The sequence below is a fragment of the Humulus lupulus genome, chromosome 7 (genome assembly GCF_963169125.1).
Source record: "Humulus lupulus chromosome 7, drHumLupu1.1, whole genome shotgun sequence".
Classification (NCBI taxonomy): Eukaryota; Viridiplantae; Streptophyta; class Magnoliopsida; order Rosales; family Cannabaceae; genus Humulus; species Humulus lupulus.
In genome coordinates this window covers 15,583,590-15,599,124 of record NC_084799.1, presented here as the reverse complement: position 1 = coordinate 15,599,124, position 15,535 = coordinate 15,583,590, and the positions used below count along the sequence as shown (strand labels likewise).

General features: G+C 35.5%; 2 protein-coding genes, 1 long non-coding RNA gene and 4 other non-coding genes across 11 annotated transcripts; 5 read left to right on the top strand and 2 right to left on the bottom strand.

The window, feature by feature from the left end:
- The first annotated feature begins 2,575 nt into the window (after positions 1 to 2,575).
- On the top strand, positions 2,576 to 2,735 carry LOC133792932 (U1 spliceosomal RNA). The gene has a single exon (XR_009874395.1). It is a non-coding gene; the product is annotated as a U1 spliceosomal RNA (small nuclear RNA).
- Positions 2,736 to 2,899: 164 nt separating this feature from the next.
- Positions 2,900 to 6,946, bottom strand: LOC133790794 (cysteine synthase-like). 3 transcript variants are annotated; one of them, XM_062228566.1, is made up of 11 exons: positions 6,789 to 6,946; positions 5,469 to 5,569; positions 5,260 to 5,369; positions 5,054 to 5,111; positions 4,434 to 4,697; positions 4,221 to 4,358; positions 4,055 to 4,106; positions 3,652 to 3,731; positions 3,414 to 3,473; positions 3,239 to 3,319; positions 2,900 to 3,141 (listed from the first exon to the last, which is right to left on the bottom strand). In XM_062228566.1, the coding sequence occupies exons 2-11, from the start codon at positions 5,505 to 5,507 to the stop codon at positions 3,052 to 3,054; spliced, it is 972 nt and encodes a 323-aa protein (XP_062084550.1). In that variant the 5' UTR covers positions 5,508 to 5,569; positions 6,789 to 6,946; the 3' UTR covers positions 2,900 to 3,051. The 3 variants fall into 3 exon arrangements, with proteins under 3 accessions (XP_062084550.1, XP_062084551.1, XP_062084549.1); XM_062228567.1 differs by lacking the exon at positions 6,789 to 6,946 and adding an exon at positions 5,844 to 6,077 and having other exon boundaries at positions 3,422 to 3,473; XM_062228565.1 differs by lacking the exon at positions 6,789 to 6,946 and adding an exon at positions 5,844 to 6,066.
- LOC133792931 (U1 spliceosomal RNA) lies at positions 6,781 to 6,941 on the top strand. Its single transcript, XR_009874394.1, has one exon. It is a non-coding gene; the product is annotated as a U1 spliceosomal RNA (small nuclear RNA).
- Positions 6,833 to 7,549, top strand: LOC133790795 (uncharacterized). The gene is made up of 2 exons (XR_009874075.1): positions 6,833 to 6,964; positions 7,389 to 7,549. It is a non-coding gene; the product is annotated as an uncharacterized LOC133790795 (long non-coding RNA).
- Positions 7,550 to 7,741: 192 nt separating this feature from the next.
- On the bottom strand, positions 7,742 to 11,855 carry LOC133790793 (cysteine synthase-like). Of its 3 annotated transcripts, none has more exons than XM_062228564.1 (11): positions 11,611 to 11,855; positions 10,121 to 10,207; positions 9,917 to 10,026; positions 9,731 to 9,788; positions 9,139 to 9,402; positions 8,920 to 9,057; positions 8,770 to 8,821; positions 8,605 to 8,684; positions 8,302 to 8,361; positions 8,074 to 8,154; positions 7,742 to 7,965 (listed from the first exon to the last, which is right to left on the bottom strand). In XM_062228564.1, the coding sequence occupies exons 2-11, from the start codon at positions 10,157 to 10,159 to the stop codon at positions 7,876 to 7,878; spliced, it is 972 nt and encodes a 323-aa protein (XP_062084548.1). In that variant the 5' UTR covers positions 10,160 to 10,207; positions 11,611 to 11,855; the 3' UTR covers positions 7,742 to 7,875. The 3 variants fall into 3 exon arrangements, with proteins under 3 accessions (XP_062084548.1, XP_062084547.1, XP_062084546.1); XM_062228563.1 differs by lacking the exon at positions 11,611 to 11,855 and adding an exon at positions 10,555 to 10,693; XM_062228562.1 differs by lacking the exon at positions 11,611 to 11,855 and adding an exon at positions 10,355 to 10,684.
- LOC133792933 (U1 spliceosomal RNA) lies at positions 11,603 to 11,762 on the top strand. Its single transcript, XR_009874396.1, has one exon. It is a non-coding gene; the product is annotated as a U1 spliceosomal RNA (small nuclear RNA).
- Positions 11,856 to 12,084: 229 nt separating the features above from the next.
- Positions 12,085 to 12,241, top strand: LOC133792936 (U1 spliceosomal RNA). The gene has a single exon (XR_009874399.1). It is a non-coding gene; the product is annotated as a U1 spliceosomal RNA (small nuclear RNA).
- The last annotated feature ends 3,294 nt before the right edge of the window (positions 12,242 to 15,535 follow it).

Below are 15,535 nucleotides of genomic sequence, written 5' to 3'. Positions count from 1 at the left end.
AAACCTAAAAATTATGTCCAAATTTGTTTGAAATATAATATTTAGTGTGGTGGTGGTGTTGGTGGTAGTGTGAGGTGAGAGAGAGTGAAATAAGAGAGAGAAAGAGGGAAGAGAGAAATGAGGGGTGAAAAGTGAGGAAGAAATAGTAATGGCATTTTGGGTAAAGTAAAAAAAAGTAGTATTATTTTAAAAATTTTAATATGCCTAGCATTTTTTTGTAATTATAACTTTATCAAGCATATAAATTGAAATTTCCCTTTCCAAATGAAATACTCATTACACACAAAAAAGGGGAAAAACTTTAAATATTCTAAAATATAATGAATCGCCTAAGAGTGAACATCACTTAAAAGTGCAAACTAAATATTGGAATATACTTTGCATAGGAATAACCATAAAAAGAACCATGTAATGGGAAATTTCAATTTATATGCTTGATAAAAGTTACAATTACAAAAAAATGCTAAGCATATTAAAATTTACAAAATAATGTTAATTTTTTACACTTTACCCAAAATGCGATTTCCACTTCTTCCTCACTTCTCATTTCTCTTTTCTCTCTTCTCTCTTCCCTCTCTCTCTTATTCCACTCTCTCTCACCTCACAACACCACCACCACACTAAATATTATATTTCGAACAGATTTGGACATGATTTTTTGGTTTTTTTTGTGATTTTTTTCAGATCCGAAACTCTGAAATCTGCAAAAAATCGACCTTGCTCGATGGTGGTTCGATGGTGCTCGATGCCAGCTCGATGAGACCTTCAAAATCATGATTTTTCATGAAAAAATGACTTTGCTCGATGGTAGTTCGATAGTGGCTCGATGGTGCTCGATGCCAGCTCGATGAGACCTTCAAAATCATGATTTTTCATGAAAAAATGACTTAGCTCGATGGTAGCTCGATAGTGGTTCGATGGTGCTCGATGCAATTCTTGTAAGAGACATAATTTTTCACTCGGGTGTCCGTTTGAGGTGATTTTTTTTTTGATTTTGGGTATTTTTTCAAGATCTACACGTTTGACATGTTAATATGCACATTTGTGAAATGTAACACTTATAAAAAATACAAAAGTGCAAACATACCTCATGTTTAAGACATCTTTTGGTATATTTTTAAGTTTTAAACTTCTCAAATGTGCATATTAACATGTCAAACGTGTAGATATTGAAAAAATACCCAAAATAAAAAAAAATCACTCCAAATGGACACCCGAGTGAAAAATTATGTCTCTTACAAGAATTGCATTAAGCACCATCGAGCCATTATCGAGCTACCATCGAACCACCATCTAGCTAAGTCATTTTCTCATGAAAATCTTGATCTTGAAGGCCCCAGCGAATGGTGGCTCGATGGTGCTCGATGCCAGCTCGATGAGACCTTCAAAATCATGATTTTTCATGAAAAAATGACTTAGCTCGATGGTGGTTCGATGGTAGCTCGATAGTGGCTCGATGGTGCTCAATGGTGCTCGATGCAATTCTTGTAAGAGACATAATTTTTCACTCGGGTGTCCGTTTGGAGTGATTTTTTATTTATTTTGGGTATTTTTTCAAGATCTACACGTTTGACATGTTAATATGCACATTTGGGAAGTTTAAAACTTAAAAATATACCAAAAGATGTCTTAAACATGAGGTATGTTTGCACTTTTGTATTTTTTACAAGTGTTACACTTCACAAATGTGCATATTAACATGTCAAACGTGTAGATCTTGAAAAAAATACCCAAAATAAAAAAAAAATCACCCCAAACGGATACCCGAGTGAAAAATTATGTCTCTTACAAGAATTGCATCGAACACCATCGAGCACCATCGAATCCCTATCGAGCTACCATCGAACCACTATCGAGCTAAGTCATTTTTTCATGAAAAATCATGATTTTGAAGGTCTCATCGAGCTGACATCGAGCCACTATCGAACTACCATCGAGTAAAGTCATTTTTTCATGAAAAATCATGATTTTGAAGGTCTCATCGAGCTGGCATCGAGCACCATCGAGCAAGGTCGATTTTTTGCAGATTTCAGAGTTTCAGATCTAAAAAAAATCGCAAAAAAAACCTAAAAATCATATCCAAATCTGTTTGAAATATAATATTTGGTGTGGTGGTGGTGTTGTGAGGTGAGAGAGAGTGGAATAAGAGAGAGAGAGAGGGAAGAGAGAAGAGAGAAAAGAGAAATGAGAAGTGAGGAAGAAGTGGAAATCGCATTTTGGGTAAAGTGTAAAAAATTAACATTATTTTGTAAATTTTAATATACTTAGCATTTTTTTGTATTTATAAAAATGATGAAGCATACAAATTAAAATTTCCCCCGTGTAATTATATTGGCTTTTGAACAGCTATTTATCCTTGGCCTTTGTTTCATTCACATTGTCAGCTCTAGAAAAAAATTCCGTTTCCTCGGAAAAAAAAAAATCGATTACCCATAGTTTCCCATATAGCCGGTGGCCTATTGGAGTGTTGACAATTCGAAATAATTACATGAATAGCGAAGTCCCACATCGAAAGAGAACAACATTAGGTTGAAGAATCAGATCTATAGATAACAAGAGGGGACACCAGGAAAAAGCACTTACCTGGACGGGGTCAATAGACGATCAAGCTGGTCTATGGCCTGGGTTAGTGACCTCCATTGCACTTAGGAGGGGTGCTATCCCATGGTCTCCCCAAGTGGGAGAACCAACGTCATAATTTGTGCTAGTGGGGGCCTGCGTTCGCGCGGCCCCTGTCCGATATAGTCATTAATCTTTTTACTATGCAATTATATAGCTAAAAGGAAAGCCAATAACATTATGATTAAGGGAAGTTGAAACGTTTATGATAAGAATTTATTGTTGAAAGTCTGGTAGCAGCTGAAACTAAATGAACTGTGACTAAATCCAGTACACAACATTACGATAAAGGGAACATTTATGATAAGAATTTATTGTTGAAAATCTGGTCGCAGTTCAAACTAAGTGAACTTTGACTAAATCCAATACATAACATTACGATAAAGGGAACATTTATGATTGGTCGCAGATCAAACTAAGTGAACTAATGTTTTAGTCAAAAGTCATGTTCTCTGCCTCGTGCCTGATGGAGTCAAATAGTTCAGTAGAAAGGTAACGTTCTCCGAAGCTGGGGAATATAACCTGAACGTTTTTAGCAGAATCAAGTAAATATTAGTCCATAAAATTGGATTAATCACCACCACATGATAATCTTTTAAAAGAACACATCAAGACTCACAGCGATAAGTTTTCCAGCATTTTCAGGCCTCTTTGCAATCTTAATGGCTGCAACAGCTGCAGCACCAGATGAAATTCCTACCTGCAAAAGAGATGTTCTTAAAATGAGTAAGATGTTTAAATGCAAGTTTCTAACTCAATAAGTAAAATAATTAAAACTAAATTAGTTGACATACCAGCAGACCTTCTTTTAAGGCAAGCAATTTGGCCATGTCCATGGCTTCCTGGCCCGATACCTGAGACATCACATTAATATTCAGTGTCATTGAAAGGGATATGGCATGGCTTAATTAGCAGCTTTCAATAATGAAGTTATGGAATTTTCCATTTAACTTCATGACCAACAGAAATTATTTGCTCCAATGTTTAACAAGTACTGCTGAGATAAATATGCAAAATGGCTTCAAAACTTACTGGAATAACTTCATCAAGTAGCTTAACATCCAGAACTTCTGGGACAAAACCAACTCCAAGTCCTTGGATAGCATGCTTCCCTAAGACATGTCCACGCCAAGTGTGTCTAGTTAGAGAATTCAATAATCTAAACATGCGCAACTTCTAGGCCGAAAAAATGGGAGAACATGCACGAGAAACATCAAAATTTCTCAAGATTTTATAAATGGAACAAAAATGACAAGCTCAAGACTCCTAATTCATCATTCTATACTAATAATTGGACAGTGAAACTCAAGCTCTTCAGGCCTTCCATCATCTACCATTTTTAATTTTTAACAAGAACCCAATGTCCACATATATGAGAGAGAGAAAAGCATAATGATGAACAAGGAAACTGAGGGAATTATGAATAATTACTCACCTGATGGTCCACCATTCAAGATTGCACTTTCAGCTGGTTCTACCCCATAAACCTATACATAATTAAGGAAAAGCCCAATTAATATAATTGAAAATACTTACTCCCTCCCTCCCTAAACAGCAAAAATGATCTAAACTAGGCACATGTATGCATCAAAGTATGAGACCTTGATATTTGGGTTCTGTTCCTTAAGAAACTGCCCTGCTCCTGCTATTGTACCTCCAGTCCCTATCCCTGCAACCAAGGCATCAACTTTCCCTTCAGAATCTCTCCATATTTCAGGGCCAGTGGTCTCATAATGTATCTGCAAGAACAAAGACAACATAATTAAATAATCTGATCATGATGGCAACATTACAGGCCCATTGTTTCTGTATACCTTTGGATTGGCAGGATTTTCAAATTGATGAAGCATGTAGCTGTTAGGAGTTTCATTTACTAGCTCAAAGGCCTTATCAAAAACCCCTTGAATCCCCTTTTCAGGGTTTCCGATGTACACCTCAGCTCCAAAAGCTCGGATCACAATTCTTCTTTCGATACTGCTTATAATTGGCATAACTAATTTAACCTTGTAACCTTTGACTGCTGCGACGAATGCCAATCCAATGCCGGTGTTGCCACTAGTAGGCTCCACTAGGACAGTCTTTCATCCGCCACAGGCACATTTTTCAAGCATAGACGGTCAGAGAAAGATGTTAGTTCAGAGATCAGAAATTCACAACTCAATTACATATGTGGCAGCCTCCCTTGTATGACTGAACATGCTTTTGAGGCTTAACAAAAATTGAAATAAAGTCATGAAAAGAAATGAACTTAGATGGAACTTGTATTGGGAATAGTATTAGCATATATGTATAAAACATATACTGGATCTGGATTGCATACAAACTGTTATATAAATTATGGAAAGGGCTTGAGATATAGTAACATCATGCTATAGAATGTGTATGGCCAATTATATAACCATATATTTAATAATAGAGGATCTTCATGACTAACCTTTCCTGGTGTAATTAGACCCTTTTCCTCTGCATCTTGAATCATACTGTATGCTATCCTGCATACCAGAAAAGTGAGACCAATTGCATAGTTTTTTTCTATCAATCAAAAGTTCTAACACAAACACCATAGGCTAGAATTCTCATATCATCAATTGAAGTTAATGTAGATTCCAAAGAAATCAAAGAAAACTTATATATTCGTGCCTGTCTTTGACACTAGAGCAAGGTTCCATCATTTCTAGCTTGGCAGCAATGCGGGCTACACAGCCATCAACCACGTTGTTGAGATAAACCATTGGCGTATTGCCAATTAACTACATGGACCAAAATAAAAAGAGAAGACCATTAGTAAAATGGTATATATAGCAAGCAAAAAAAAATCATAAGATTAAGTTATGGCAAAGATAAATTACTTCAGTAACGTCTTTCTTGATTGTGAACTTGCCCTCCATCTTATTCTATTTCAAAGAACTACAGAATTGTTTTCTCCCTCTCTAAGCTCCAAAGGCTAGAACTGCAGGAGACCATTTTGTTAGAAAAAAAAAACAAGAAAATCACAATCAGTGCGAGGTATGGCATAAAAGTAAAAGTCAAAGGCTCAATATCCAGTATCTAATAAAAGAAACCATTTGATACAACAAACTTGTCAAAATCAACTTAACTCAATGAAGAAATTAAAGAGGAATTGAAAACCAAAACAGAAGAGACAATCTAATGATTTGGAATGAACATTTTACAAATTAACAGGACATAAACAATCAACTTATGAAAATAACAAAAAGTCATACTCAGTTGTGGAAACTGTCCAAGTCTGGCAAATCTGATCTGAAGTAAAGTAACTCAGATTCAACAAAGAAGAAAAAAGATAATGAGACAATGGGTTAAATAACAGCCGAGTGTTGGTTTCATAGTTTTTCTCTTTATTTATATACATATTTTATTTTGTTTTGACTAAAGTTGCAGCTTAATAATAAATTATGTTTGTGTTGACCCCGGCTCCTTGTTTGCACTCACAACGGGGCTAAGTCTATGCTTTAAGTTTTAAGTTAGTTATTTAATTATCTTGATGATTTTAGATAAATGGCATTACTTGGAAAGCAAGCTTGTACTATTGTCATGCTCGGGGTCCACATTTGGATCCTATCTTTTCTTTGATACATATTATGGTCACCTTTTGTTCATTGTGGTTGGTAATCACATCTCTGGGATAATCTTTTTTAATCCAGTCAACATAAACAAGTATAAAACCAAAGAGCTATGACAAATTCAATTATATATGAATAAACCATAGAAATATATATGAAATAGACCTCACCTTAAATGCAAATTCTTTCTTTCTTATGTAATGCTTATTACTTTCTTTGTTTTAAAGTTAGCTTTGATCTCAGCCAACTTTTTAAGCTGCTTATGGTTTTATGCTTAGAATTTTGGAAGTTTTGCTTTGTAGCTTACATTCATACGTTTAGGCACACAAAAGTGAGTTATAAATCTTTAAAGGAAAACTCTATAAAGTTTAAGACTGTCGTTACTAGTTAGTATTTTCCTGTCTTTAATTAATTCTCCAATTGAGTTATAAATCTTTTGAGGAAAACTCTATAAACTTGATACTCATTAATACTTTGTTTTTCGGTGTTGTGATGCAATATAACAGTCCCACATGGAAAGAACATAGAAAAGGGTTGAAGAGTTGGATCTATAGAAAACAAAGAAGGAACAATTTAAAACATACTTACCTGGACGGGGTTGTTGGGCGATCATGAAGGCCCATGGCCTAAGTTGGTGGCCTCCATTGCACTTAGGAGGGGTGCCTGCTTATGGTCTCCCCAAGTGGGAGAGCCAACGTCATAATTTGTGCCAGTGGGGGCCTGCGTTCGCGCGGCCCTCTCCAATTTAGTCCAATCTTTTATTGGTATAATTTTATCATTGTTTTATTACAAATAAATTATATCAGATAAACTTCATACAATAAATTAGCAACATTTTTTTAGTGATAATATATTATCATTTCTTTACTCCATTATTGAAAGCGATCTGACTTTTTTCCATAAATCGCAGATTTAAATAGAATTCATAATCTCCACAGAAAATTCATATTTTTGGTTGGTTTTCAAGCCAAATTAGAGAAAATTCATATTTTTGGTTGGTTTCTAAGCCCAAATTAGTGCGAAAAACACAAACAAATATTTTATAACACACCAATAACTTGTAAATAACTTATTATCAATTGGTCCAAATACTCATTTCTATTTCAACTTTGGAGAATTTTCAAAAGAACTATAAAGCATGAGTTCTTTTTATTAATCAATTCCTGTCTTTGATCTTTTGTGATTTAGATTTTGATATGATGATTTGGAGAAGAGATGAGTAGAAGAAGATAGTTGCTGCAATAGACTTTTTCTCTTGATCATGGTGAGAAGAAAATGTGGCTGCTGCAAATCGTGATAGAGGAGATGAGAAAGAAAAGGGGAAAGAGAAGAGATAGTCCTAATTTGTGTTAAGGGTGTTTGAGACTTTCCAAGTGGGTTTGAGGTTATTTTTGTAACAAAATTTGAAATGGATATATGCTTATAATAAAGGAGAAGAAAAAGGTAGTGGAGTTACCCTATACGATGCCAATTGTATTGGTCATCTCAAGGTAAAATGCTATAAAACGACATGTAGTTTAAAGACAAATAAGAAAAATCACTTTGCCGCAAAGAGATCTCTGATGCAATTGCTTTCATGAATTTAAACCAATAAAACTTACAAAACAACTATCTTGTCTCTCTAAGAATTCTGGGTTAAAGCTCAGCACAGCTCAAACTACTGAGTTTAAAGTCTTTAATCAAAAGTCATATTTTCTGCCTCCTGCCTAATGGAGTCAAATAGTGCAGTAGAAAGGTAACGTTCTCCAAAACTAGGGAACACAACCTGAAAATTATTGACAAAATCAAATGACATTAGTCCATAAAAATTGGATTGATCACATGCTAATCTTTCAATAGAGAAGTCAAAGAAGAGAAGAATGATATGACTTACCACAATGAGATTTCCAGCATTTTCAGGCCTTTTCGCAAGCTTAATGGCAGCAGCAGCTGCAGCACCAGATGAAATTCCTACCTGCAAAACATACATTCCTAAAATGAGCATAATTATTGGATAATATTAAAAACAAAAGAGATCTAAAAGATTTTCTTTATTATTAAAAAAGTGCTAGTTTCACAAATTCATTCCAGTAAATTATCAAAAAGAAATTAGATGACATACCAGTAAACCTTCTTTTAAGGCAAGCAGCTTGGCCATTTCAATTGCCTCCTCGCTTGATATCTGAAAGCATTGACATCATTGAAAGGAATATGAAATTAATCAGATTTTTAGCTTTCAACAATTAAGTTAAAAATATTTCCATCTGAACTTCATGACCAGATAACATATTAGCATAGGTAGCCACATTGGCCTCTGCACTCAATAAATGTGGTGATGTTTTTATTAGAAAAATAAAACAATGAATCATGAGCCAGATGCAAATTGTATGTCAAATCAATCAGTTTAACTAGCTCCAAAACTTACTTGGAAAATTTCATCTAGCAGGTTAACATCTAGAATATCTGGAATTATACCAGCACCTAGTCCTTGGATCAGATGCCTTCCTAATAAAAAACACCAGATATATCTTATATTAGATGAAAATAAAACAATATATTAAAGCCACACAAATTTAAAGTGATAATTTACCAGGCAGTCCACCAGACAAGACTGCACTTTCTACAGGCTCTACCCCATAAATCTACATACAAACAAAAAAATTACACCATTAGCACATTAACTGCTCTCTTTCTCTTTAAGCACCTTCATTTTTCTGATTCAGCTAAATTAAAGTTCAACCTTGATCTCTGAGTTTTGCTCCTTCAGAAATTTCCCTGCTCCAGTTACTGTACCACCAGTCCCTATCCCCGAAACCAAGGCATCAACTTTTCCTCCCGAGTCTCTCCATATTTCTGGGCCAGTTGTTTCATAATGAATCTAGAAAAAAACCATAACAACACAGCTCAAAATCTGACAAAATATGGCAAACTCGTAAGACTAGGAGTTACTTTATGGTACCTTAGGATTGGCAGGGTTTTCGAATTGCTGAAGCATATAACTGTTAGGTGTGTTCTTTAGCAGCTCTAAAGCCTTATCTAGACCCCCTTTAAAGGCCTTTGCAGGATCTGTAAGATACACGTCAGCTCCAAAGGCTCGAAGTATAATTTTTCTTTCAAGACTCATTGAAGCTGGCATGGTAAGTTTAAGCTTGTAACCCTTAATTGCTGCTATGAATGCCAACCCAATACCGGTATTGCCACTTGTAGGCTCAATGAGAACAGTCTTCAATCAAACCCAAACTCCCAATTAATTAAGCAGAATCAGAACAAAGATAATTTGTTTGTACTAACATTCTACATATTGCTTTCCATTGCTTTGTTCAAGAGATGTGTGGTTTGTAAAAATACATATATGAGATAGCCTGGAGTTTCACCTCGAAGTATATTTTTGACACAATCAAAATAGATTCTGAAAGCAACCATGTTACAGAAACATAATTACTGTACTAAAAAAAACTTTGGAATGGGCTGGACAGTAATACCATGCTATAAAATATGTACGGCCAACAATATAACTATATCTCTAGACATGGAAGATTATCATGACTAACCTTTCCTGGTGTGATTAGACCCTTCTCCTCTGCATCTTGAATCATGCTGTGTGCAATTCTGAATAACAGAAGAACAAGAAGGCCAAATGCATAGTTAATCAATCTATACAAAGTTCTAAAACTAACCAAATTGGCTAGAAATCTCAAATTAGCTGCAAAGAAATAGAAGAGGATTTATATTTGTGCCTGTCTTTGACACTAGAGCAAGGTTCCATCATTTCTAGCTTGGCAGCAATGCGGGCTACACAGCCATCAACAACATTGTTGAGATAAACCATTGGGGTATTGCCAATCAACTACTCGAACCAAAATAAAAAGAGAAGACCATTAGTAAAATAGTAGACAAAGCAAAAGAAATCATAAGATTAAGTTCTGGTAAAGATAGATTACTTCAGTAACATCTTTCTTGATTCTGAACTTGTCCTCCATGCTATTTTATTTCAAAGAACCACAAATTGTTTTCTGCAACGGCCAAAACTGGTGAAGACCATTTTGAAAACAAATTTACAATTAGTTAAAGGGATGAATAGAAAAGAAAGTTCAACATCAATCGTTGAACAAATTCAATAACTAAGGCACAAGAACAAAATTCAAAGGCTTAATAACCGATTTCTATAAAATTACATGAAAAAACAAAGACGACACACTCCGTATAAGGTAGAATAAGATGCGTATCTTTTCTAACTCAGAACCAGCACTGAAATAGCTGTTTTGTCAAAATCAACAAACCCAAACAGTAGTGTTTTCAATGTGCCTCAAATCAACAAGGCGCAAGCAATCAACATAGGAAAAAACAAATCCAAGCACTAAATCTTCCCTTAAACCTGTTTTTAGCTAAACACTGGTCACCGCAGGTATAGTAGTGTTGTGTTCAGTGCAGCTCTCGCCTCTTTCGCTCACAGTCACAATAAGCCTATGTTCTGGCAGTAATTCCTTGTTAATGTTTTTTGATAATTGATATATTTCACTTTGAAAGGAAGTTTTTTTATTTTAATCTTTGGTCCCACATAAATTTGGATCATATCTTTTTATTACAATTTATGGTCACGTTTTATGTTTTTGTCTTGTTGTGCTGTGTATAGGAATCTATGTATTATTGTATCTTTGGGATAATCTTTTCTTAATCCAATCAACATAAACAAGTAAAGAACTAAAAAGGCAGACCAATTAATTTAAATAATATACAACTCAATGGATAAACTCTACTCCTTTATTTATTTCTAGTTGTATCACTAATGATTTATTGAATTGAGTAATAAAGGTTTTTTTTTCAGTTATAAATCTTGAAGATCTTTGCTTGTGCTTAATTACTTGTTACAGCTCATCCATCCCCAGGTCGAAAACACTTCGTTTTGCAAAAGAGTTTCCAAAAACCAATTATTGTTAGTTGGGTTACCTTGCAGTACAACAAGCTATATGGAAGTAAGAGAATTTATTTTGCTGCAGAAATAAAATTTCGTTTGTTAATGTTAGTCTTTACTCTTCTCCATATAACGTTATTATGGTCAATTTGAGTTTAGTGAATTGGAACCTTTTTTCTAACTGCAGCAGGCGGTTGTAAATTTGAGGTATTATATGCTTACATTGTAAGCATGTTAATGACCATTTTTCACTTAATTACTCTTTTTCTTGTACAAATAAAAGAGAAATATTTGCTGCATTTATTTTTTACATGTATTTGAGTGGAATGAGTTTCATAATCTCTCTTATAAAGCACTAGCCTTTATTTCAGATTTTCAAATCTATAAAAAAGAAGTCTATAATCTCTACTTCGTTGGTTATGATTAAATTAAAGAATCCCACATGGAAAACACATAAGAGAAGGTTGAAGTTAGTAGATGTATAAAAAATAAATAAACAGCCATTGAATAATTACTTACCTGGACGGGGTCAATGGCCGATCAAGAAGGGCCATGGCCTGGGCATGTGGCTTCCATTGCACTTAGGAAGGGTGTTTGTCCATGGTCTCCTCAAGTAGGAGAACCAACGTCATAATTTGTGACAGTGGGGGCCTGCGTTCGCGCGGCCCCTGTCTAATGCTATCTCAATTGTTATTGTAGTTGCCTTGAAGAAAGTCAACAATATTAGGAACGATTTCAATGCTAGATCATTTCATGTTTATCTCTATACGCATTTATGTTAATTTTTCTTTTCTTTTTTTGCCTAGCCAGCTTATTTAATTCATTATACATTTTATATATAATCAATACATGTAGGCAAGAGAGAGCACGAAAAAAAAATATAGTAACTTGAAGAATTTGGACAACATGTACTATATAGTCCCACATCAGGAAAGAACAAAAGGAGGGGTCAGGAGTGACTAATAAAACAAGAATAAGTAGAACTAGAAAAAATTACATACCTGGACGGGGTCTATGGGTGATCAAGAAGGCCCATGGCCTAGGTAGGTGGCTTCCATTGCACTTTGGAGGTGCACTTGCCTAACATCTCCCATGAGGAGACTGTACGTCGTAATTTGTGGTAGTGGGGGCTGTGTTCGCGCGGCCCCTCTCTAAATTAATTTCCAATTTTTTGCTACTTTGTTAATATGTTGTATCCATGAAAAATTATTGATTGTTTTGAAATGTTCCCAACCCATTAATCTAATAAATTGGATAACAAAGTAACTTTAACATAAATTTATTATTCCATCCCGTGACAGCTAAAATAATGCATTTATTAAGTGAAAATTGCATTTTGTTGCTTTGCTTGAGCCTTTGGGTGTTTCTCCGATGGAATAAAGGGAACGATGGAGTCTAATTCACAAACACAAATTTTGAATAAATGAAAGTATAGGCAATCGACAGTTGCTCTCAATTGTTGTATCAGGTGAAGCTTCAAGGGAGAGCTTCACTCGTGGATCTGGTTGTAGGTGAGAGAGGATACTCATAGATTTGCCAAGAAGTCAAGCCTTACCAATGTTATAATGAACATAATGGATATGCTGCATCTTACTTATATGACAGGAGCAGCCTAAGTCGAAGCAAGTAAAATAAGAATATGCGTGGCACGTTTTCCATACACTGTATGAAAGACATTTAATGGATTGGTACTTAGTACAATTCTGAGACTTAGACCCTAGTTGTGAACTTGTAGGTTTACGTCTGGCAAACCTATAGTAGAAGTAATCTCAAGGCCAAAGAAACGCTCAAAACCCTCAAGTTGTATGATGAGACAAACTTGAAAACCCATGATTGAGTTCCCAAATGATATTTAAGTCCTACTTAGAAGGTGACCACGAAACGAAAATGAGTTTGGGCTTAGCCTCAACCTGTATAGGGCTCCACATGGGCACTCGGTGGGTCGGACCCACGTCTTATATATATATGGGATAACTTGAAAATTATCCATTTTAAGATTAATCAACTAAATTAGCCTCTAAATAAATTTTGTTTAATATTACCTATTTTTTATAATTATATTTATCATAATACTACTTGAAAAATGCACTCTGCTATGAGTTTTTGAGCAAGAAAAATAATATAACAGGAATAGTGACTAAAATACTAGGTATAAAAAGAAAAATATTCAAAATATAGCTACAAATGAGAGAAAATCACTTAAAATTGGTACTCTATTTAATTTTTACCTTGTATATCGAGCTTCACTTGGGCTTCACTATTAGACTTTGGGGAAATACCCCAACATTGAAGGCAGTTTATTATAAGTATTAAGAATATTTGCGGTAAAATTCTTTATTCTTTTTGAGTTCACGCACTAATAATCCTAATAAATTTTTTTAATGGCAATACCCTGCCTATTACATTTTCCTTGCAAATGAGTCTTTTTGGTTGTTAAGTACCAACTAGATCTGTTAAATGTCAGCAAAGACACACATGTTTATATTATTTTGGACCATGTGTTAAATAACTAATTATTTATTTAAAAAATATTTTAAATATAAATTTATTTAATTAAAAAATAAAATAAAAGTATGAATTAATAAAACAAAATTTCAAATCAAACCCAAAAACTTTGATACACAAATCAAAACAAAATCAGATTAAACTCTTACACAAAACAAATGACACAAAAAAATCTACCATAGTCTTACACAATGAGAACTCACATATTTCAAACCCAAACCAAATCCGTTCCTTCGAGATTCGGACCTCATAACAAAAAATTCAAAAATAAATGCAAAATCAAATCCATATATGGTGTCCTCCATGTGTTCATTTTCTTTAACCAGGCTTGCCTCCATCGTGTTCTGTGGAGGGTAGCAAAAAATCAACATAAATCCAATAACCTAGACAAAAATTAACTTAAACCCAATAACCTAACACAAACACAGCCATAAACCCATTAAATCCAACAAATGTAAATCTCAGATCTGCCCAAGAACCATCAAACCCATTGAAGCATATCTCATCTCGTCAAACATGCAGATTTGGTCGAGCTATTCTTGGTGCTCAACTTCGAAACCCATGGCTGCAAGGAATGGAACAAACTCCATGGATGGTGGGCATTAGCTTCCCATCACCTCGCCTTTGCCCAGCTGCCTCTTCCACCTCCGATAGCCATCTATGTAACGACCCGAATTTGCTAATCGGGCTTAGGGCCCTGATTAGTGTGCCTGGAGGGCAATAAATGATTTAATATGCTAATATGTGGAATTATGTGTATATATGATTATGATGCATGTTTAGCTAAGTTAGATAAGCATGTGGACCCCATCTGGATATTAGGGATATAAATGTGATAAATGTTATATATATGTGATATGTCTGTGCAGCACGATCCGAGACAGTCCTGGGGAGCTCTTAGCCTGAGAGTCACAACGGGGTTGAGATTCGGACTCGGGGTGAGTCGAGGGGTAATTTGGGTACTAGGTGTTATGGGATTATCAGGACATGAAAATAAATATTTGGAGATATATTTGAGGATAGAATGTCTAGGCGGGAATATTTGGGAAATTTACCATTTTGCCCTCGGGGACGTTTTGGTACCCCCGAGCCTTGAGGTAACCACATAGACTTAAGTGAATAAAACAAAAAGGGGGAATTGTTTAGAAGCTTTAGAAACCGACTCATACTTCCTCCCAACTGAAGATAGCTCTTACTTCTCTTTCTCTTTCACTCTCTAAGACAAAACTCAAAAGGAAACTCAAAGGAATTGGTTAGGAACTAAAGGGAATTCAACTATGATATCTTAGGAGCTTGAGGCTTAAGGATTGAGGATCAACCCAGGGATTGAGTTCAGCAAGGTAAGCTCCAATTATTGGGATTATGCTGAGAATTGTTACTGGTTTGCTAGAGCATGCATGTTAGTCAAGCTTAATCTGTTTTTGGGTATTCTAGTAGGATTTTGAAGCAGATTTCTGATGGGTTTTAGTGTTGATATTGAGCTGGTATACATGTGTTATTTATCTGGGTTTGTTAAGTAGGCTTTGAATGAGTTAGCTTGAGGAAAAGGTAGGGAAGAAGATGGAAAATTCTGGGTTTGGATGTGAGAGTCGCGGCCCTAGGAGAGGTGCGCCGCGGCCCGTGTGCGTGTGCGGCCATGGGAGGCCGAGAAGCTCATGCGCGCCGCGATGCTTGGTGGGCGCGCCGCGGCCCGTGTGGGGGTCAGTGTGGTGCTAGCCTCTGTTTCGAGGCTAGCCGCGACTCTTGTGGGTGGGGCTGTAACGCCCCAAACTCCAGGGACCGTTACGGTGTGCCTTGTAAACAGTGCTAAACTCGCTAATCGAGTCATTTGGCCAAATCGTGTAACTAAGTATGATTAGCGGTTTAGGGTTTAAACATTTTGGTTAAGATGTAACGTTTCACTAGAACGCTTAATATATACATTGGGATCCCGAAAATA